This window comes from Mytilus galloprovincialis, chromosome 10 (assembly GCF_965363235.1).
Source record: "Mytilus galloprovincialis chromosome 10, xbMytGall1.hap1.1, whole genome shotgun sequence".
In the NCBI taxonomy this organism is placed as follows: Eukaryota; Metazoa; Mollusca; class Bivalvia; order Mytilida; family Mytilidae; genus Mytilus; species Mytilus galloprovincialis.
In genome coordinates, this window is record NC_134847.1 from 33,349,720 (window position 1) to 33,374,204 (window position 24,485).

General features: G+C 30.6%; 1 protein-coding gene across 5 annotated transcripts; it reads right to left on the reverse strand.

The window, feature by feature from the left end:
* Nucleotides 1–23,305, reverse strand: LOC143047423 (cyclic AMP-responsive element-binding protein 3-like protein 2). 5 transcript variants are annotated; one of them, XM_076220474.1, is made up of 8 exons: nucleotides 22,934–23,305; nucleotides 10,316–10,487; nucleotides 8,351–8,677; nucleotides 6,388–6,578; nucleotides 5,583–5,726; nucleotides 4,943–5,161; nucleotides 3,387–3,582; nucleotides 1–2,479 (listed from the first exon to the last, which is right to left on the reverse strand). In XM_076220474.1, the coding sequence occupies exons 1-8, from the start codon at nucleotides 23,030–23,032 to the stop codon at nucleotides 2,142–2,144; spliced, it is 1,686 nt and encodes a 561-aa protein (XP_076076589.1). In that variant the 5' UTR covers nucleotides 23,033–23,305; the 3' UTR covers nucleotides 1–2,141. The 5 variants fall into 5 exon arrangements, with proteins under 5 accessions (XP_076076589.1, XP_076076588.1, XP_076076590.1 ...); XM_076220473.1 differs by lacking the exon at nucleotides 22,934–23,305 and adding an exon at nucleotides 17,328–17,398; XM_076220475.1 differs by lacking the exon at nucleotides 22,934–23,305 and adding an exon at nucleotides 14,922–14,963.
* Between the last annotated feature and the right edge of the window lie 1,180 nt (nucleotides 23,306–24,485).

The following is a 24,485-nucleotide window of genomic DNA, read 5'->3' on the forward strand; positions in this document are numbered from 1 at the left end:
TGTATCTGATTTTTTTTTATTTGATATATTAATATATATTTTTAACATGTTGTATGTACAATCATGCCCATTGTAATCCCGAAATTTTACAATGATAAATGATGCAAAGCAGCACTTTCTGATTAATTTCTATACTTTAATTTCTATTGTACACACACAAATTTTATCTTTTTCTGATTCAAATAAATATTTTCTGTTGCACATGAAATTAATGAAATCTCAAAAAAAACTGCTATTTTTTTAGCTGTCTTAATAAAACAAATTTAATGAAATATAATTATTTTGTACATTGATTTTTAAACTTTGTATGTTGTACATCATCAAATGTTTATTATGCATGATGTACATCAATTTTAATACAACCAGCTGTACTACTGCAGACATAATGATATAATGAAATAATGGTTTGAAACCCACAACCATTTCATATTTATATGGAAGCTCCCTTCCATCTATAATCTATTTACATGTGACTAGTGTCAAAAATATTTGAATATGAAACCAAAATAAATTAATGTTTGATAAATACAAATAAATAAATATGAATTTTGATGACAGTTTTCTTTACAACACCATTTGCATAGAAGTTGTGATTATTTTGGAAATGCTGTACGAATATGGAAATTTAAAATTCCATTCAATAAAACTACGATTAATTTATTTTGGACTCATGTTTTAAAATTTTATAAATACAATTTCATTAAATAACTAAATGTTCAAAATGCACTCTTGCCGACAATAGCCAATTTTCATGCACGTCAGTGGCATGAAAATAAAATATTGCAACTCAATAAAATGATAAATGACAAGCTCATCCATCCATGAATAAAATATATATCTTTTTTTACAACTGAGACAAACACATACAGTACACATGCATTTCAGACTCACAAATGATCATTCATACATATGAATACGCACTATTGTACTCTTATTATTATCTTTTAGACATTGAAAAAAAAATAAACAAATAATTCATTGAAACTTAATAGTCGGTCATCAGAAGTTGACTGAAAAATACCATAAGTACTTTATTTCAAAAATAAAATGCCAAAGAGTTGTCTTTCTTTCTATTGCAAAACAAAAAAAATAAAATAAAAATAAATAATTCAAGTCATGATAGTTTTTTTTTTATCACAGAGACGCAAAAATATTGTTTAATATATCATTGAAAATAATTAAAATTTCAAAATAAATTTTTAACAATTTAACATTCGATAAATAATTATCTTTAATTTACAAATAAATAAATACTTCAATCTCAAAGTAATTTTACGATCAACGTTTCCACCTGAGATGCTAACATAAATGTCATGGCCTATAAAAGCAAAATTAAGATTGTCCACTGTTCACAGGTGATGTTATTCCAGAAGGAATTAAAATTGTATCTTATTCTTTTAAAGTCCTCCAAGCCGGTATTTTAAAACAAACACATTGCTACATTTTTGCACTGGAAATGCTGAATACTTGTTAATCGCAACTTCAGATTTTTCTCTTATTGACAGTGAACAATTAATTTACTTATGGCCGAAGCACCACCAAATCAATACATACATTTAGCAGAGAACAATTAACAAAATAATAAATACAATTATGTGGACCTTTCTTTATGGTAACACATGAAAATTTCTCAATTAGATTTTTTTTCTTCAGTTCTTTTGGTTTTCAATGATCCTTAATTCAAACTCATGGCCGTGACGTCATACAGAAAACAAAAAAAAATCCAGAATAAAAAAAAAAAGATTATAATTCATTTTCCTCTCTTTTTACTTTTTTTTCTGTTTCCTTAAAAATAAAAAATAAAACTGCAGTAAAAAATTGTAAAACAGATAGCAAAAAAAGGTGATTATAAAAGAGACAGAGATAACGTCCACGCTCGTAACAAGCGTGGAAAGTTTCACACAGACCTCACTAAAAACGGAAATTGGTCCACATAATTAAAAGGTCATCAATAAACATTTGCAAAATTCACAAAAACAACGAATTCTTCTCACATAACAGTTGTAATCAACAAAAACAAATATTAACAGTGTACCTATACATAAACCCTCCTAAAATGACTAAAAAACGAACTTGTGAAATGCACTTTCTACGGAATACCACGTCCATAACCACTGCTAGAGCACTATTTGAATTGTTTTTTATGCTGTTTCTACATCAACAGCTTTTGAACCACTTTGCTGTAAGAAATCTGCTGAGGCCGATATGTCTGGATACATGATGGCTTGCGTTGCATCTTTTTCATTGATGGTGGCATTACCATTACCAATTCTGGCATCAACTGTTACTACTTCAACTTTTTTGGCAGTTTTGTCGTCAGAAGTTGGTGGAGATATCTCGGGACCCTTCTCGCAAGTTTTGACAAGGTCATGTGACAGAGATTCTTTACCGGTGCCACCTGGTGTTATGGGGCCATACGGATAATACCTTGTCGAATCTTCTAGTTCTTCAAACAAGGATAATAGCACTCTAGATTTCACTAAAAAACAAAAAACAAATCTAATTTAATTCATTTATTTCATCTATTTTTTTTAAATAAGCACGAATTTATATATTTGTGTACAATTTCATTTTATTTTATTGTGCAAGTTTTTGTCCATCTCTAAACATATTTCATTGACACAGTATGAAACAAAAGATAATTATGTGACACAATAAACAAGAATGTTTGTGGTTTAATTTAATGCAATATTATGTTAATTAACCAGACTAGTTTTCTGTTCTTCAGGTGTAGATCATTAACAAGACAATGATACAATCTTATCAATGCAATAATACCAGACTGAATCTCAATAATTTTGAAACAATTATAATATCTCAAGAACAAATTATGGAATAGATTAAAAGTTTGAATTTTATGTTACTTTTCACATCAGTAGTATGATACTATTTCTATACTGAAACTTGTCCTGTGCATACTTCAAACAGTAGATTTTGTGATCCCCTGGTTTCATTAGTAATAGATAACACAGGGAGGAACCTTAGCTTCATTGTTGAAGCGCTAAGGGACATTGTTCACATCCAGTAGTCAAATAAAATATTTAAAGTTGAAAAAAAAAGAAAAAAAAAAGATTCTGTGATTTAGGGCAATTATTAACATGTAATTGTATTTGTTTAAATATTGAATATATAACCACAAAACTAAATTCAATTATTGATGATTAAAAATTAATTTATGAAATAAACATTTATAGTTTAACTCCTGTTTATTGATGGTTGGAAGTGAAATGATTACCCCCCTCTTTTTATATAGATACCACATAACACACACTTTTTTCTCTGTGAATGAACTTTATTTTGTTGATCATATATATTATACAGCTGACTGAAAAGTATAAATAAGCAAGTCAAGAAATTATACATATAACCCTTGACCCCATACTTACTGTTAGGAGTAGAGTAAGCATCCACCTTGGGATTCTGCACCGAGGGTCCCATCCTGGGAGATGGTTGAAGCAGGCGTGGATTGGAAAATAAAGAAGCCCCACCATTCATCGACATGCTAGAACTCGTAGAATAACCAATATTCAACGAGGATGGTGTCCAATTTCCCAAAAAGACAGCAAAACACAAAACCAAAACCTGCATTAGAACATGCAAACAATTTAGCTTATTGATTTTGAAGTATTTACATGTAAACAAAACTTTTGCCTATATTTTGTTTCTTGTAATATTAAATATGGAATTAGAATTTTTCTACAAAATTTTGTTTTTAAAAAATTGCTTTGAATCTCTTATTCTATTTTATTCTCAAATTTTACCAAAGTGTGGCCATGGATTATAATTTAATTGTTTACATGTAAATTTTCGATTTCTTTTTTCTATTTTCTTTAAACCTAAATTGTATGTCTTGACTGAGGTAATAATGCATTCCTGAACATGTATTTTTTTTTTCCTGTTAACCATTGTCCTGTTTTTAATATGCTGAATTTTTCTAATGTTACATTGTATTCGTAATAAAATACAGGCAATAAGAAAATCTGTTTTATAATAAATTTACATAAAAATTTGATATTCATGAAAAAAAAACAATTGTTTTACATGATATTTATCTGAGAAATAAATAACATGTGTCAGCAATAGTACATACTATTAATCACTCCATTTTTTCTTCTTTTTCTTTTGTCATTACAAATAAATACTTGTACTTTTCTAAATTTGTCAACTTAATGATTTTTTTTTTACAAATTTTACAAAGTTGACACTGATTAACATATAACTCTTTTATTCAAAAGGTTCAGTTTACTGTATTCTGCACATTTGAATGTTTCAGCATATTAAGACAATATTACTCCAGTCAGACATTTATAATATTTATAAATATATAGATGGTTCTGTGTTTTATGAACATAAACTAGACACATACATGTACTAACTGTTGAAAATCATAATCTGATTTTTAAATTTCAAATGTAGTTCATTATTTTGCAACAGCTGAATTTGTTCTATATATCACGGTGGGGACAAATTGTAAAACTTTATCTTCACATCTGCAATGTCTCATGTTGTCTTGTCTAGTCCTGATTTTAATTTGTCTTTTCTAGTCCTGATTTTGTATTGTATTATGTTGAGTCTTGTCCTGATTTTGTCTTGTGATGTCTAGTCCTGATTTTCTCTCTTCATTATTTTTCCTAATTTTCACTTTATACAGGTCCTGATTTTCAACAGTTTATTTATATAGCACTTTAACCAACACAGCTTTCCTATCAACCATAAACTTTGAGAGGGATCAACATTTTACAAATACAATCAAGATAAAATAAACACATTTCTAAAATAAATTAATTCAGGTCCATTTCCTCGTTTCACATCCTCAAAATTTAAGTCCAATATCCTCCTGGATATAAATCTTTGTTTTAATATCACACATAAAACAAAGGGAGATAATAAAATGATCCCTCTCAAAGTTTTAATCCCTGATAATAACAGATTATTTTCTAACCATTAGCACAGTTCCCGTTCCGTTGCCCGTCGTTGTCCGGGTGACTTTGCCCACGATATTCTGTAGTTTATGTAACTGTCCTATCAAAGACCTATTGTTTGTTTCTAACATCTCCATTTTTTTCTTCAGATCATTATTTTCTTGTGAAAAGGATTCCACTCGTTTTTCCAAAGCCTCAACATATTCTTTTTTCTTCCGTCTACTTTCTTGTGCTGAGATCTGCAATATTTTTACAAATTAACAATGGAAATCTTATCGGTGGTCTTAAATTGACATGTTCTCATTTTTCAAATTTGTTAAGGAACAATATGAAAATTTGGTGAATGCCTAGAAATGGCATACTTTTGAGTAATGTTATATATTTAAATATTAATTATAATCAATTTTCCCATAATGTTATGAAAACGGTGAATACTTTTTTAAAAAACATCATAAATTCTTACTGAATGGATTTAAACTAAGTTTGAATATTTTCAGAATTGATTTTTTTCCCCCCCCATTTCTAAAGTCATATATACAATACCAAAACTAATTTGTTTCTTTCAAACACGACAGGAAATCCATCTATTAAGGACATTACAAACTATAACAAAAAACTGAAAGTATACAAAATATACACACATCTACACTAAATACCTACCTTATTTTTTATTTTTCTTCTGATTTTCTTTAAATTTTTTTCTTCTTGTTTTGTTAATGGAAGTTTATTGGGTACTGGGTACCCTTCTGATATTAATGTTCTCTTTTCTTCTTCTGATAATATTAGCACTCCTGATTGTGGTATCTGTAAATTACATGTAAATATTTTCTATTTTACTGTCTTGAGGGAAAACATGATGAAGCTTTTAAATAACATAATTGTTACTAGCCCAATACTGAAGTTTTTGTTAGTTTGTAAACTAAAAATTTTCCATTTCAATAACAGCTTTGCAACATGTACAACTTAACTAAAGTATCTTGGCAACAATAAATAGAAAATAAAATTCTAAATGCTTCAATCTTTAAGATTTTGTTTTTTTTAAACTTATTATTTCATAATTTGCATTATCTCCCATTTTGTCTTCATCATTCAAATCAACCTATCAATGGATCAACAGAGGACCCTTTCTAAATCAACAAGTGGCACTGCAGACTATAGGTGTCATTATTTGAATGATGAAACTTTTCAGGTCTCATACATTCAGGGGTTGTAATTGTAAAATCTCAAATAAACTAAACCATCACGTCACATACATTCAGGGGTTGTAATTGTAAAATCTCAAATTAACTAAATAATCATGTGTCATACATTCAGGGGTTGTAAAATCTCAAATGAACTAAATCATCATGTCACATACACTCAGGTGTTGTAATTGTAAAATCTCAAATTAACTAAATCATCATGTGCCATACATTCAGGGGTTGTAAAATGTCAAATGAACTAAATCATCATGTCTAGTACTTACAGGGTTAGTGAAGAATGGCTGAGAGTATGGTTTAGATGATGATGGTGATAGAGATGAACAATGTGATGCTTTCTGAGGCATGTGACGAATAGGACTAGATGGTGCTGATCGTTGTGGACTCAATCCTCCGTCGCTGTCGCTACAGGAACTACTAGGAGGAGTTGGTGGCAATGGTAATGAGTCAATGTTTACTGAAATAAAAAAGAATTGATTTTATTCTCTTGAAAAATCATTTTATTAAACAGTGTGAACAGATTTCTTTTCATTGGTGTCAAAATTACCTTCCCCCTAAAATACCAGACACATATGATCTATATTTTTTAATCAAGAATTTCATTAAAGATCATTGATAAAAGCATGGCTTAGAAAAAGGTTTCATTTTTCAGAGATTACGTAATTGTCAAAAATATGTGCTTTGACACTGCAAAAAATGAAGTTTGGGCGCCATATTGATCTTGATACAACATGACCGCTAGAACATATACTTAATGATATCATGTGTACTTCATGTGTACTTGTAGACATTTATTGACAAGGTAAAAACGTTATACAAAGAAATGTATGCCCTTTTTTATTTGAAAAACAAAACATGTTGCTATTTTTTCAAATATACATTTTTTTTGTAGTAATTTATGATCATTACGTTAACCAAAAGAAAACTGAACAAGAAAGTTAAAAGTTAAAAAGCAAAAATAAACACAAGTCTTTTAAAATTTCATTTAAATTTAATCTGTTTTTTGTTAACTGTGATTCTTTTCAAATTGTAATCACAAAGAAAAGCACTTTAAAACATTAACTAAAAGCCTGGTGTACATGTACTACATTTATCATGCATGATCAATGGGTTAAGACATGTTATGTATATTTTTGCCAGTAGGCATATATTGAAATGTAATTTATCATAATAGAATTAAAAGAAAACGATCCAGATTAAAGAACAATTAATCAAGATCATAGCCTATTCTTTAACACAATATTATAGACAAAACGTCAGATTTATCTTCTATTTAAAACTTGCTGTATTTTCCTTCAGGCTGATGGTCAACAACAGGTTTAAAACTAATATCATCATTTATTTGACAAGCAAATGACAAGTTCCCACTTAATAAAATATTATAAACAAAAGAAATGGACATATAAAAAAATGGAAGGATTTCATCAGATTCCTTCCACACCATGAATAAGTACCTTAGAATAGTTTATATATAACTCTGTGAACTCCTCCCTTTTTGAGCCTAGTAGACATTTTGAGGTGAAATGAACCCCTAATTATTCGCTGTTGTCACTTTCATTGACAGACAACATTTTTAGTGTTGTTACACATCATATACTTTCATAATAACACTTTCAAATTACTTCTGGTCAATTATAATGGAATACTTAAAACAATTATCATAAATGATAATTACTAATTATACAGCAATTACAATAATTTCCATAAATGCCTTCTCATAAAAAATGTCTTTTGTCCTTTGAATGTTTTTATTAAATAATGAAATCCATGGTCTATAAAACCTGAAATATTAATTTTAAGAGAGATTTTTCTTAAAATAAACATTTTTATATCATAACAAAGGATCTGTTATCTATAGTATAATTTGTATGTTGGCTTGCTTTGCTTGCTCCATATCTATAGACCTCTTTTGGAGTTGAATATAAAACTTTTTAACTCATAAATATCATATCCCTGATTAATAAGTTGTTTTGAATATAAATTCTACCACCAAACCTAACATATTGAAACAAAATGTTGGGAAGATACTGTTTTTAAAATCAACCAAATTCTGTGTTCTGAGTCTACATCTTCTGTGTACTGTGTCTACATTTTCCGTGTATATTATCCAACATTTTTACATCGATTTTGTAACAGGTGTTACTAATTTGCTATGTAAATGTCAAAATCATATAAAAAATACATATATACATATACTTTTCACAGAAATACAGTCTGTAGCTAAATTACCTGAATTGTCGGAATAATCAATGAAATCTTGTGGTTCTGTTTTGATGGTTACGATTGGTGCCGTATGAGATATGACATGTTCAACTTGTGTCGGTTGACTATGAGTTGATGTGGCAAGTATTATGGTCGGTTGATGCTTTGTCAACACCGATGATCGTGTTGTTGTTGTAGTTATCGTGGGCAGTGATGTTGCATCAGGTTCATTTTTTGGCGTCACGTTCAGTAATGACTGTGTCAGATTAATGCTCATTTCAGGGATAGATTTGTGTGGTGTTCCTGTGGTACCGGACAAGTCCAAAGCCTGGTTGTTCCCAAAGAAGTCAAGTTCTGAAATGCAAGATGATTAATACACATAAATATATTGCTTTAACTCAACTAACTTTAAATAATTTAATACATAGAGAAAGGTAAATTAATGTCCAATGAAAGCACATATTTGATAAATTCTAAGAATGGGGATGTATTATACCAAAAAAATAGACACTTTTGCTTTTGTATGTACATTTTGTACCACTCTTGTGTTTATAAAACCAGCCAACAAACTTGATAGAACAAGTACTAGGTTTCAAATCTTTAAAACATTTTCTATCTATTACATAAATATCTGTAGGCCAGTTTTAGGCATGTTTTCATCTCTCAGACTGCTGAACTCTTACAATATAGTCACCTTGTCCAGTATTGGTAACATCTAAGCAAGTTTTCTCCGATAATACATTTATTTCATGAACTAAATATATGTTTGCATTTATTTCACATACTAGAATTATGTTAAGTTATCTCCCTTTAAAGCAAACAAGGGAAATGATGTATATATTTCCCTAGAGTCAAAATATACTTTACACCACTGTAAATACTAATTAAACTCAAACAAAATGTACAATTTAAGGTAAAAACAGACCAAAATTCTCACCACAATGCATTAGGTACTAAACTTTTAATTGTGTGTGATATAGGCAATATTTATTTAAAATAATATCAATATCATGAATTTAGGCCTAGTTTAAATGTACTAAATTATTCATTAGCATTAAACATTGTAATAGTTTTAAATGCATTTTATATTTCACATGTGTTTTTAGTGTCAAATAAATCCTTTCAAGTCATGTCAAATTAAAATAATTCAAATCAAAATTTGACAATTTTAAAACTTAGAGTAGTCTGCAGTGCAGTCACATGATTAGGTCAAACAACTATTTCGGCCATTTTCGTTGATTACATATAATCTAGTTATTTATGACCTAATCACATTCACTATAGATATGTAATACTTAATTCTGTAGATAAATAAAAGTAGATAGTGTTATCTTAAGCCCTACAAAAGAACTACCAGTAAACAGTCCATCAGAACACCCCCCTCTGTCAATATTGAAATGCATGTACCGGTATAGTCAATTAAAATCATTCCTGTCTACTTTAAATTTCTTAATCAGATATTGGGGGCCACTGGCAATAGCAGTGACTACCATATTACCCCTATCATTTCGGCATAAACAATGGCATCAGTTTTCCCTAATGCTATTGAAAATTGTTTTTGATATCTAATGTACAGCAGATTTTTGTCTACAGATATTGGATTGCATCTGCCAGTACAGAAGATAGCCAGTTTATCTATATTACAGACCTATATAACTTGAGCCTAATCCAAACAAATTGTTTACTTACAAATACATACGATTCAATTCTTATTTGCAATTGCTCAATGAAGTTTACCTTACAATATAACTTATCAAAAACATTATTAAATTTGTAAAATTACTTACGAGAGATCATGTTAAGATACAAATATCAAACAAAAATCAACAAGATTTGACCACGTTCATAAGATACTAACTTAATCAAAGAGTTCAAGAGACATCATTGGTGTAAGATTTATTCAACTTTAATTTCAATTTAGATTTGACCATGTCCGTAAGATACTAATTCAAAGATTTCTAGACTCATCATTTTAATGTACGTTTTATTTACCTTCAATTTTTGTAAGTCCGAAGGGGGATGTTGGATCATTGTTGATTGTAGAATAGCTGTGTTCTGATCGAATCCTTGGCGTGGGGACAGCATCTGTAATCATCTTGTCATTGAGGACGGGGTCCTCGAAAAAACTGTTGAGCCAGTCATTGTCCATGTAGTCATCAGAGCTCTGAAAAGCAAAAAATACAATTGTATTATACAACCATAGATATAGGAAGATGTGGTATGAGTGCCAATGAGACAACTCTCCATCCAAGTCATAATTTGTAAAAGTAAACCGTTATAGGTCAAAGTACGGTCTTCCACACAAGCAAGCTTGTTTGAACTAAATTTCTTGCTACATGTTGTAGCACCAATAAGGAATAGCTAGACCTGTTTTTGTCAGCTGTAGTAAGAAATGGCTAGACCTACTGTAGAAGCATTCTACTTTGCAATAGCTAACCTTGTTTTTGCTGTAAGAAGCAAGCAATAAATAGACCTATTGTAGAAGCATGTCATGCTAGCTTAGTGTCACAGTGTTCATGTAAGCGTCCATTTTAATCTTATCTTCCAGCAAAATTTTATAATAATCTTACAACATTCAGAAATATTTCTACCAAAATTTGAACACCAAATATATTCTTGATAGGTGACACTTGATTTACAGATCAAAAATATGGACAAGCATATACAGTTTAATACACCAATAATTCCTCTGGAGTAAAAACATTAGTTATTAATCATAACTTGTCCGCTGTGACCTTGAACCTTGAGCATGAATTTAAGTACACAGCTAAACAACATATTTCGTAAGTATATCAATATCCATTAAATCATCTAGAAAAAACACATACATAATAATGACCAACTTCCATATTATAAGGACACACCATACATGTGGTCATCTTGGACAAAAAATGTAAGACAACTGACCCACAGCAGACGCTTACTATGTAATCTCAAGGATACAGAACAGGAAGGGGACAAAGTTTATCTGTTAATGCAACAAACATCTATGGATTAGAAACAAAATCGCCACTTCCAATTTTATTTCTTAATTATTTGAAAGATTTTTTTATTTACACAGCTAGACCTACAATAACAAAAAAAGCTTTTAACAGATTTGAAATCCCAAGGTTGAATAGGACCATTATATATAATATCCCCACTTAAAAAAAACAACCAAAAACCCCATTTTTATCTTAAATCATCGGATTAGAAACACAAACAATGCAGAAGACAGCTATGTGCAAAAATACGTACATTCATTCAACACTAACCAACCAATAAGTAAAAATGACCTCCAAAGTCTATATACTGTGAAAACATTATTATTTTATGTACCAATTCAGTACATTTAAAAGTTTAACAAGTAAACATATGTATGAAAACTTAGACAAAACCATGAAATCAAATTATATTTTCTTTAATCATGATCGAAAATAAATGAATTCATGCAACAAATAAATTAACCATAAGGTGTATTATTTATTAGACTTAAAATTTCTTAAAAATAAAATTAGGCAACTGCAATTATTTAAATATCAAGATTTTTTATTACATATGTGTTGCAAACTTTTTGTACTCAGTATATACATCAAGCTCTTCTAGACAAGTTTCCCAAACAACCTTGACATACAATACAGCTCTGGCTCTGAACAAATCTATTACAGACTACAAACGACCCTGAGTGGCAATATAGCTCTGAACAAATCTAATACAGACAGCTTCCTTAATGACTTCTTGGCCGAGTGATCATGTAAACCTATACTACACCCTTGTAACAAATCCATCATTCACAGAGGTTTACTGACACAGAGGTCATTGGCCTCCTCACAGAGATCAGTCAGTGGCCTCCTTACATGTTCTCTCATATTTCACTTCAAAAATTCTACATCAAGTTACAAATAATACTAAAAGTACAACTAAGTTGAAAACATATTTACCCATATATATAAAAATTATTTCTGTTTTGGTTTCAGCATTAGTCAATAAATGACAATATATCAGATTATTATGAAAATATTCATTTTTGTTTTGAAATGAGTGCATTCAGTGGTTTTACTTGACTAACTTTTATCAATAAAAATTCCTATATTTTAGATATGTTTACCAGTATAATTCATAACAGTAGGAAATAATTAGACTTGTGAATTACAAATGCACTGTACTTTTCTCCAAATATCCCGCCCTCACTTGAAAAAGGAGAGAAATTACAAATTGAACAAAAGAGAGAATTTTAATAACAAATTTACACAAATTTTTTACACAGTTGATTATATTCCCACATTGAAATTTCTCAATTTAAACATCCTTAAAAGATTTTTTTTACCTTTAACCAGCTAGATTTAAATTTTAATGTAACCTTCTCCCATAAAAATCAAATCTTTTGAATTTAAACATGTTAAAATATGTTCTGATTATTAGCCTTTAACAAAATATAGTTTCACGATGTTTACGCTAATGTTTATAGAGACGTCACACCATACAAGTGACGCAAGTTTGGACAAAAAATTATCATGACTTGGGCTACCCTTCATTGTCACACATGGCTAAATTTAGAACTGAACTATTTAAATAAGCTTAGGTCAAAAACGTTGACTATTTCTTCATATTTGTAAGTCTTGTAACTTAAGTTTAAATTAAATACACGAGCTAATGTAAATATAGAAAAGGTACAAAAGACGCTTATTGTTAATAAAACTATATAAATTATAAAAGGTTAAATAATAGCATGATGCACTCAATCTTATAGAATGCATTTTATGCAAAACATGAAAAAGTCCAAAATGAACCTGTATTACCATTTACAGTTATTTAATAACATATAAAAAAAGTTTCAGGTAATATACATAAATATTTTTAAAGCTATTTTCAAACACTTTAGCTCTTTGTTGCAGCATTATGCATATTTACCAACATTTTGCAATAAAAACCTTAACTTTATGACCTAATTCATTGGCCTGTCAATCAAAAAGCTTTCATTACCAAATTTTGGATTTTTTTCCACATTAATCACACCTGCTGCACAAAGTCTCCTACAATTCAACTTCCCATGATATAATATAATAAAAGGGGGGAAATCCAGAGCACAAAATAAACTGTCTAAACATTAATCTAAATGAAGACTGTAATAATCAAACTATCACTTTTTTATCCATCAATTAAGAAAGTATGAAAACTAACAATTATATCTATCAACATATCCTCTTCGACCTCCATTCTTCTTTAGTTGTCATTTATAAAATGATAACTTACCATTTATACCCCTAAACTTAAAAGTGTTGAGACAATTTAGCCACCAATATAAATTACATCCCCTTAGGCCAGTTCAATTGACAGGTAACACAATCTGTCTGTCAACATTTTATCTCCTCATTCTTTTTGTACTAAGAATATTGTCTTATTAATAATTATTCTCAATTAACATGACTTGGGGGTTAAAGATCAAATCAAGATTTCAAGTATTACTTACAAATATTGATATCATTTAATCTACTATGACAGTCAACTAAATATGTAAACAACTGGGTGATATATTTTTATATTATTGGATATAAATCTTAACTGTAAACAATAAAAGTTCAATTTGTCTCTCCATCAGTAGCTTTGATTTGTAAAATTTAGTATTTTTTTTCAAGACTTTAAAAATAATGAAGAAACAATCTTTCTGGACAAACATAAAATATTCATATGCAATATAATCTTCCATTTTCCCTAGGATACTTTATTTATAAACATATGACCATAGCTGGTTCAGTTAACCACTAACAAACAAATAATCCATATTACTGTAATTGTCTCCCCCTTTCACAGCTCTGTAGCCTGGGGTCCTGGCTAATCTTGTCAGTATAGCCAGGCGTGTATCAATGTACTGCCTGTCAATGATTGGTTTATACTAATTTTGTCCTCAATGTTTGTTTTACATCTGTACCCAATCAATTCTTGTTTAACATCAATTAGTAAAAATTAGACTGTAATTATTTTTCTTTATGAATTGATGTATAGTGTTATCATATCTAATTAGTAGTAAGATGATAATTAGTAAGCAGAAAAGGGTTAATTCTTATCAGCAATCCCCTGGTGAGAAAGTTAAAAGTTTAAGATTTCACATGTCCAAGGTGTCAATTGGATTCCAATTGTGCTGGTTTACATCAAACATCAAATTTTATGCAAATATTTATTCAGCCTCACTTTAGATTCAGAGTCAACTGGCACTGAATCGATCACATGGTATTTGTTCCCCACCTGGCCCTTACGACACGCAGCTAGATTGGGCCGGATCCCAGGCTAACAGCTCTGTAATAAGTAATTACCTCCCCTTGATGAAGTTATAGTAAGAGCACATTCCATGGTGTAATTAGCAGTTTTAAAGAGGTCAGAGTGAATATATAATTGAATACAAATACAAAGCCACAAAATAAACAATAAGTACCAATATTTACATTTTTGTACAACTTGTTGTAATTGTAACAAACAAAATATAATCCAATGATCACCATTTTAAAAGCACAATTAAAATCCTTTAACAACAAGATGAGACAAATGTGAATACAAAAATAGACTTTAAATCTTCATTTCACATTTCTAACTTAATAAACTACGAAAACACATAAATATCAACCATAAAATAATCCACGATATCCTCCATTAGTTCAAACATGGCTGCACGGTTACTCCTCGCAAATTTGAATGGATAGTATTCCGGTACATTGTTAGCCATATCGATTGATAGAAAATTTATCAATGTTGCGTCAGCTTGCCAACATGGATTTGCCAACTCACATCTTGCAAACCTATCTCCATCTATATTCAATAAAAAAAGTCAATTAATCCCCTTTTTTCAATGACCAAAGATTATCCCAACAACCACAAAGATGTAAGATGGGTAAGGACAATTTAAAGAAAGTTTCTTTTTAACAGATTGAAGATGGCGACAGATTGTAGTAATGTGAGTGAGTTCCGACCAACACATTTCTACAATATTTAAGACATCTGTTGTTATGCAAATTAAAACAAAATGCAAGATTTACAGTTTTACAGTTTTTATAGTTTTATTTATAAATATTTAAAATATAAAATAAGTCGGTCATCAATTACTGGTTATCACAACATTATAAACTGCATGGAGGATTGAACATTTTTATCTATCAAAAGTTGTCATCACCCAAAATTTTTCAGTTTTAACCTCTTAAACTGTTAACCGACTTATTTTTCCCATGTACTTTACTGTACTTTGCTTCTAGCCCCGGTCTATCCAAATTTGTTGATATTTCCAGTTTTCTTTTTGTAATTCTACAGTCCCAAATTTTACATTTGTGATATGATTTACTCTTTTCCCTAAAATATTTTTTTACAGCAAATTTAGTCAAAATAATATTGACTACAAATGCTTACGATCTTGTTTGAATGGATTTTACACGTTTGTCTTTCAATAAAATGTAAGACAGAGCATACATGTACCAATTCCAGTGGGGTCAAACTGTCCAAGCTAGAGGGTTTATCAACTTAGTGCCGATTCCAACTTCACAATCAATCCACTTGATTTTACAACTTTTCAACTTACAAGAAAACCCCTATCTAAAGAAGATAACGGGTATCTTCCAGTACATTTAAATCAAAATAACATATGACCTATATTTGTAACGTTAACACATATACTAAACTGTTCAGACTTCAGGGGAGGGAGGTTATTAGAAGATCAATTGATTTGTTTGTAGTCTATCAAGTTCTGGTTAAAATAAATACAAATCATTTGTGTATCACAGCTATAAAGATCTGCCATAATGAACACCATAAAAAAAACAAAGAGAGAAAGAAACAATTTGTCTACAAATGCCCTAAATATCTGAAAATCTTTGTTACTGCAGGTACTACATGTACTAAGAGCGATTTATGAGTACATGTAGTACCTGCAGTAACAAAGATTTTCAGATATTTAAGGCATTTGTAGACAAATTGTTTCTTTCTCTCTTTGTTTTTGTTTGAAACAAAAAATACCCAAATTAAATCTAGGACATAGATAAAACTTAAATGCAACCTGCAAAATAAAATTGGTTTTACCCAAACAATACCCATTTTCAATATCTATGGAATTTATGTTCAGAAATTATCAACAATTACAAATGTATAAAGGAGACTTTAACCATCCATGGAGGGCTTATTAGTGGTCAAGAAAAATAAATGAACAACAACTTCTACATTTTCAGAATCTTCTCTTCAATAGATCATGGTAAGAAAAGCTGAGTCAAATCAAGTAACGGTAGACTTATATTACAGAGATCATAATCAGACCATTAACCTCCTTTGTAAATGTCTGGTTTATATGTAGATCATCACAAACACTACAGCATGCACCACTTTCTATGGGAAATCAAATTAAACCAAATTACTGAAACATTCATCATTGTTAAGTTGCATGACTTGTACAGTAATGTTTGATGTGGTAAAGGCTTCTAAAGGGGGTAAAACAATCCAACATATTTATAGTGTTGAATATATATTATGAAGAACAAATGTCTCTTTCTGTTAGAGACGATTAAAAATGTACATGCAATCATCACATAATGACAGAAGTAGTCCAAATTCATTGCACATCAATATCCAATTTGTTCATAATTCAAATGAACCTAGTCCATTTCATACTGTACAAAATCTACATGTACATGTATGTAAAAAGATACAAGATGATGTGATATGAGTGCCCATGAGATAACTCTCCATCCAAGTTCCAATTTGTAACAGTAAACCATTTTAGGCCAAAGTACGGTCTTCAATACAGAGCCTTGGCTCACACACAACCACAAGCTTTAAATGGCCCCAAAAATGACAAATTCATTTCACAATATCCATAGTTCAAATGAACTAAGTCCATTAGTGTAGTGTACTGTACAAAATCTACATGTACATGTATGTTAGCCAGTATTCCATCATATTCATTAAAAGAAACTAATGCACAATTTATGGAAAAGTACGACTAACACATAAAAGTCCAAATTATCTTAGTGTGCCACAGCTGATAAAAACTTACTGACAAATTTGTGCGTATTTGATATTTCCATCTTTTAAGCGACATTGTACACCAGGTGACATATCCCATAGAAGGTGTGTGAACTAGATAAGATACATATATCATCATGTCACAAATATGACCCTTATAGTGTACATTTTCCTATTGATAAAAACATTACAACTTCACACTAAGTTTTTATTTCAGTAATCGGAAATTTGTCTTTTAAAAATGAGTCCTCCCTTTTCCAACAAGAACACATTTCACATGTTTTTTCTTTAAACAAATACAAGTCTTCCAATCCCTTTCTTTGTTTTAAGTACTGCATACATGTAGTTCTACATTTTGAAACCACTGAACCAAGCAATTAGATTTGGGTATTAAATTACCTTTTAAACATAGAATTTGTATATGTATAAAAAGAAATTTTGAAATAAAATGTACTCCAAATACGAAATAAAATCTCACTTTCAGATCAGATTATTGTCATAAAACAATCTTTTAATTCGCAAAAAAAAAGGGGGGATGTAGGTTTTCTCGTCTTAGTAATAATCACATGATGAATTCTATAGCTCTAACACCTGTGTACCAGCTAATCAATTGAGACTGTATGTAAGTAGTAAGCCAAAGAACAACTGTTGAACCTTACCATATATCTAATCAATATCGTTGATACTATGACCCCGAAAATAAATTATTTATGATAGTATTATATATAGTTGAATTGCAACTGGAAAGTTTTTGTGATTGATATAAATATTCAAAGGTACATTTTTGTTTATATTTACTTGGTACAGAGTTCAAAGGGTAAAATAGCAACCGTATGGTCATATGAAAATAAAAATAAACAGTACGAAGATTAAATCTTTGGAAATGCGATCAGACAACCCTAATATACAGATTTCAATCAAGAACTTTTGTATCATTAAAACTGAAAATCAAAAAATTTTGCTAAAAACAGATTCTTTTCTCATTACCACTATTGGAAGACCCTCACTCATTGTTTTGGCCTATCAGACTTCCTTAAGTCCCCTTCTCTATACATATTTTCCTTTAATAAAGTTGTTATAACATGTATAGAATAGAGAATATGAATTGTAGCTACTGTAGAAGACTTCCTCCAGCTACTTAAAATTGTCCCCCAAAAGTCAGTGGTATATAATGGTAAAACTAAACAAGCCATAAGAAGGAAAGGAGTGAAGTCTGAGGGTGAAGTACATGTATTACTGGTACTACATGTACAGAAGAAGACCTGCTCATGCTCCTTAAAATTGTCCCTCAAAAGTCAGTGGTATATAATGGTAAAACTAAACAAAGTATAAGAAAGAAAGGACTGTGAAATCAATCTGCCATGTGCCTTATTTTCATTTAACCGAAACAGGATGTTTTAATTTAATTTTTTTTATGACCTTGTCACCATCAGTTACTGGCATACTGCATTTGTACACCATTAATATTATAACTGAACATGAGGGATGAGAAAGAAATACTTAGTTGGCAAGTTACATTGGCGATAAATTACAACTTTTCCTATTACATGTCTGTATCACCAATACACTGGTTTTATTTCGGAAGTCTTGCTTTTATGAGTGCCTGGCATTTTATTCAACTGGTTTCCTAATGAAGAAACAGGAAACAGGATTTAAATGCTCCAATCACAAAACTGTTTTGTTACTATAATAAATTACACTTCATATAAGTTTTTGTGTTGTATATTAAAATGAATGATTAGTTCAAAAGTCTATTTATGTACTTTTACACCCAACTGACAAAAGAAACCTTTTAAAATTAACTTTCAGTCTTGATAAGTAAGTAAAAGTACTAATTTGTTATCATAAATTTTATTCAAAGACGGGTGGGAAAACTAAGGACTTCTAAATATTTCTTTGGATAATCATAAATCATAAATTTTATTCATAGATGGGTGGGATAACTAAGGACTTCTAAATTTTTCTTTGGATATCAACTGTAGCATTTGAATTTAAACAGCTAGTTTTGGGATCCACCCTTATTGCTTTAATATCCTGATCATCCAGCCATCTTCACGTACCTGCATGTAATTATAATGCAGTTAATGCATATAAAGAAAAGATAAGATGTGGAATTATGCCAAAGGCTGTGAGCTTTTAGACGAAAACACCAGAGGGATTTTCCCAATCTTTTCTTAAACTATTTCTAACCCCAAATTTTGTCTCCTCAAACCAGATAAGGTTAATAGAAACATTTACCTATTATTCCTACTTACTTTGAAGTTTTACATATCTTACAAATTTTATATTATCTACATGTACATGTGCTTTAAGTGTAACAAAATCTCGAAAATATGAGTACAAAAATGTATTTAATTCTTTGCATACATGTATATATATATCATTCTGGGATCAGACAGACTTGTATTTAGACATGCTTTGGCTGAATCATACCCCTATGCCAGACAAAAAGGTCCTAGATAAAAGACTAGAGATCCAGACAGTTGTACTGTAGTCTACAGTTACAGTGCTGAGTACATTCAATATTTCCCTTTCAGGAGCCCCTAATTCAATTAACACTAAGGCTACCAAAAACAACAAACAATGGTCTGAATCACATCCACATCATTATCTTGCAATGTCTAAACTCCTATGATTAAAACATAGTAATGGGTAAGAGGAAAACTCCACTTTAATGCACTCAGTCTGATGATAAAATTCTTTGTTTACATTTTAACAGCTGATGCCTCTGTTGAAAGGGTGAGTGGTCAATTGCTTGAGGGTCAATACAGGTTAAAGGTCATAGGTATTGTTTGAACTTTAAAAATAGATAAAAAGAACATCTGTATTTTGTAACATGCTGAAGATACATGTGTTATGGTCAATTCTACTAGCCATTGACAGAAAGCTAATATTTGCCTATGTTCATTAGAATTATCATGAAGAATGGATTCATAAGTGCCAGCTGCTTTGAGATGTCATCTGCAAATAATATGCCAAACATAATTGGGGATTTCATTATTTTGGATGACAACATGAATTGTAGCAATTACGTAACAGATTGGGATAAATTGAATTACAAAATCCATTATTAGTTACTTAAATTCTTCAATGTTTATCTTATACATTTCAAGGGCTTAGAATAGAATTTAGTAATAAGGCTTGATGTTTGCAATTTGTCAACATTTTCTACAATGCATCAGCTGATCTTGGCTTAAAATGAAAACCACTTGTATTGAGGATTTCCTTATGTTTTTGCACCTCATAATACATACCCTTAAATTTTTATTAGTTTTCTGGGTAATAAATTGTGACATCTTTATTTAACCATTCTAAAATCAACCCAGTAAAAAAATCATTTCCACAAGAATCATTATCAAACTTTGAAATCAAATTTGCTAGCTCAGCAAGTTTCAAGAAGACAAATTGCTTTACAGATACAACTTTCCCACACATGGAGACATGGTACAGATTTATCCTCAATAAAATCCATTGTTTCTGGATTTAATTTACATATATGATGATTAAAACACATGTTTAGTATGCATTATATAACAACTACTTCTTAAAATTACGATGACATAAATCAACCGTTAGTCACCCACATTGCAGGAGCCATTTGCCTCCTCTTTTTTAAACTTGTGATCCTAAATCTTTTTAATACTGTATCATATTACCTGAACACCAGACGACTTGATGAAAAAAAGATCTCTTGCAATTAAAAGTGAATTTCTTAAAAACAAGTTGAATATACAAGTGATGAAACTGTGATTCCATTTACCATCCAGTACTAAGGCTGTAGTATATTCAGAGAGAATTCAGAGTGAATCACTAATTATCACCAGAATTTACCAAAAACATTGACCATTGAGTGATTACTAACTGAATCACATTGTGTGTACTCTATTTGGTCAATAAGTTGTATAAAAGAACTTTATTTGAACATACACTGTATTAACCATAAAATAAATATCAAAAGAACAGTTCTTTTCCTATGCATTATCTTGACAGTTGCAGCTCAGTAGCCAGTTGATAAACTTTTGACCATCATTTCAAATATTGGAAGTAATTTCCCAAATGTATAGCTCGAATTCCTTTTCATTGACTGGCTATACATTACATTGGGTTCTTTTTTGGTTAGATCAGATTTTAAACTGATGTAGCTTATATTTCTTCTGACAGAATTTGTTTGGTCTAGTTATTTTCAATTATAAGTCACTGTGGTGAATCTTATGTACAAATGTATCTAAAAATATATTTATCCCTAACCCTCAAACTATGTCTTTCATTTGTACATAGTAATATACACTTAAGTATATTCTGAGAAAGTCAAGACTTACAATAATTAAGATGTTTAAACAGTCAGATTTAAGACAAATGTTATGAATTTATCCCTCAATAAAAAAAACACAGGTTAAAATGTGACTACACAAGTGCTTCATGCATAATAATTTATTCCAGGTTTAAACCATTTATCAGTATAATAAACAACATGTGGTCCCATCTCGTGGAAAATTAAGTTTTCAAGTGGTTCTACATATTGCAATATTCCCACCATACATTATAACTGTGGTTCAAAACAAAAAGCCACTGAGAGTTGTCCTCAATAAGGATCAACATGTAATATGTTATAACCACCTGTCAAATTGTAACTAATTATGTATGGTACTTGTAACACATGTACTAATGGTCAGTGTACTAAAAACAGATAAATCCTTGAGCCAGTTAAGGTCAATTTACTCCTGAAATGGCACATTAACTGTAATTCCTATATTATCTGGATTTAACCAGCAGGGGTTCTGGAAGTTATGTATAATTTTGGAGAAGCAGGGATAAAAATCAAGATTGTTTCCTATCATTTTAAACAAAGTTTCAAATACTGCAAATAAAAAGAAAAAAATCTTAAATCATTTTATTTTATTTTAATATCATTTTCAGAATAAAATTTGTATAATTTCCAACAGAAACCAAATCAAAATACATTTCTTTTCTTAAATTTACTTCAACTTCCTACATTTATTTTTGTACTTTAAATAATCCCAAATCATTGGCAATTGATTTAATTTTGTAACTTGAACTGCATGTACAGAATGTATTGTTTCCCAAGAATTCTGCCAAAATTCAGAAGACAAGGAAGTCCTTAGATTTGGTACATGGGGTATTTACATACATAAGAAAACAAACAGATTCAAACAGGAACCTGAAATATTCAGGTATTACCATATACATTTTCAAGATAATTTCTTGGGGCAAAACATGTTATTTCATAGGAACAGCTGTTTGTTTTAAATATCACAAGAACCGGTTCGAAAATCCCATCTTTTATAATACTTTAGAACAACTTGAGGCCATTGTCCCCAATAAATACACATCAAATAACACATAATTACTTTATATTTCACTGTCATACTTTTTGACAGATAAAATCATCCATCCGTGGTCAAAGAGATGGGCGTGTGACTACAAATTTCAAAACCATATGGAAATTAAATCACGAATTACCGGCATGTTTTGTTTAAACATATTTTTCATTTTGGTCTTCTTAGATAAATTTATCCATACCCTTTTTAAACATCATTGAGACATTTTTAGTCACTGCCAATTAGTTAAATTAGTTTAAAATGTATCACATATGGAACAACAAAATAGCATCCTTACCATTGAGGAGGGGGAGTGAAAAGCGTCGTTGTCCAATATATCGCACATGTCTTCTTCCAAATCGCCGAGTTTTTGATCACTTTCGTATAGCAAGTCCATGGTCGTAAGTCCCGGGAGGTGTCCTAGAATACCTCGAGGGATGGGTCGTTTTCCGTGGGTCAGCCGCCTGTTAAATGTGTCCTCTCCTTTTCCCTATCCAGATCGAGCTGTCTGAGCTAAACAACCTTATTGCAAACCACGTGAATCCTTCCACCAATAAAATTAGTTTTGTATTCAATTTAAACAGAAGCATTCAAGCTGTTACGAATCTTTAAAATCCATATACTGGAAAATATGACGAACATTTATGTATATACTTTTATTGATTTTCTGTGTATGTGTATATTTAACAAACAACATGCAACTCCGATATATGCGAATGAATTTGACTTCGGGGTCATCTTGATAAATAAGACGTCATCTTTGGCTCGACCAATCAAATTAGTTTTAAATATAATGAGGGGACAACCACCTGTCTTGACGGTTAACGAAAGAACATATAAATGGGGTTATTAGTCAAGTTTTGATATAGGCAATTCTTAAATAAAAGCAACATGGTGTACAAACAGGGGTCTGATCCAGGATTCTAATGGTGTATCAAAAATCTGAAGCATATTTACAAAAAGAAGGGGGATCCCCCTTTTTCAAAGATTTTTAGATAAAAATATATTTCAATGTTTCAATTAGTTTTTCCTTATTTAACGTGTTCTTATTAAAGTTTAATAGAAAATGTATGCAATTAGCTATATATTGTATCAATAAGAATTAAAATGCGATGATTTAGCCCTTGATGACAGTATTATTTTTTCACGGGGTATTATTAAGAAAAGGGGGGGGGGGGGCGCGGGCCTATTAGCAAGATAAATATTCAAATTTCACTGACTTTATATGTGTTTTCGGACATTCAGATATGTTTACCCTTTGAATAAAACAAACACAACAATGTACTGTTAAATTTGGCAATGCATCTTGCCGTAACTTTTGTAGGTTAAAATGAAACAATATATATATATATATGTTACTGGCACTCTCCATCACTGTGACGACTGTATTTGACTGTCTTTTATTTTTTGTTTGAAAAATTATGTTGTGTATTCAGAGACGGATTTAGGGAATACCCAGGATGCAAACCCCCCCCCCCCCACACACACCCTCTTGTGGGAAATCATTTTGATTGCTTGTTAAGGAATCACTGAAGCATGACTGGAACTGGCTCCCGTCTTATGTAGTCGGTGCTCCCACCCTTATAAACATGTCTGGATCCGCCACTTTACCGCTATTCATGATACGAAATTTCACAGTAATGTCAAATTTGACAAAACTCAACCCAAATGAAAAGCAATTTCATTGCTGTTCTTCATTGGACAGCCAATGATTCTTGAACATGCAGAAGGGCCCCAAAACAGCCGTTGGACATGCGACTCAACAAACTCAGACTTATTAGCTGCACCACCCGGCGGCACCACCGCTAGATGTCGGTGACGTTATTTCTGCGCACAGAAGAGCACTGACG

Coding starts and splice junctions, on each gene's coding strand:
- LOC143047423 (XM_076220474.1), bottom strand. CDS start 23,032: ATGGACTTGCTATACGAAAGTGATCAAAAACTCGGCGATTTGGAAGAA. Junction 6,579..8,350: donor TGATTATTCCGACAATTCAG/GTAATTTAGCTA, acceptor TTTTTATTTCAG/TAAACATTGACTCATTACCA. Junction 5,727..6,387: donor AGCCATTCTTCACTAACCCT/GTAAGTACTAGA, acceptor TGTAATTTACAG/ATACCACAATCAGGAGTGCT.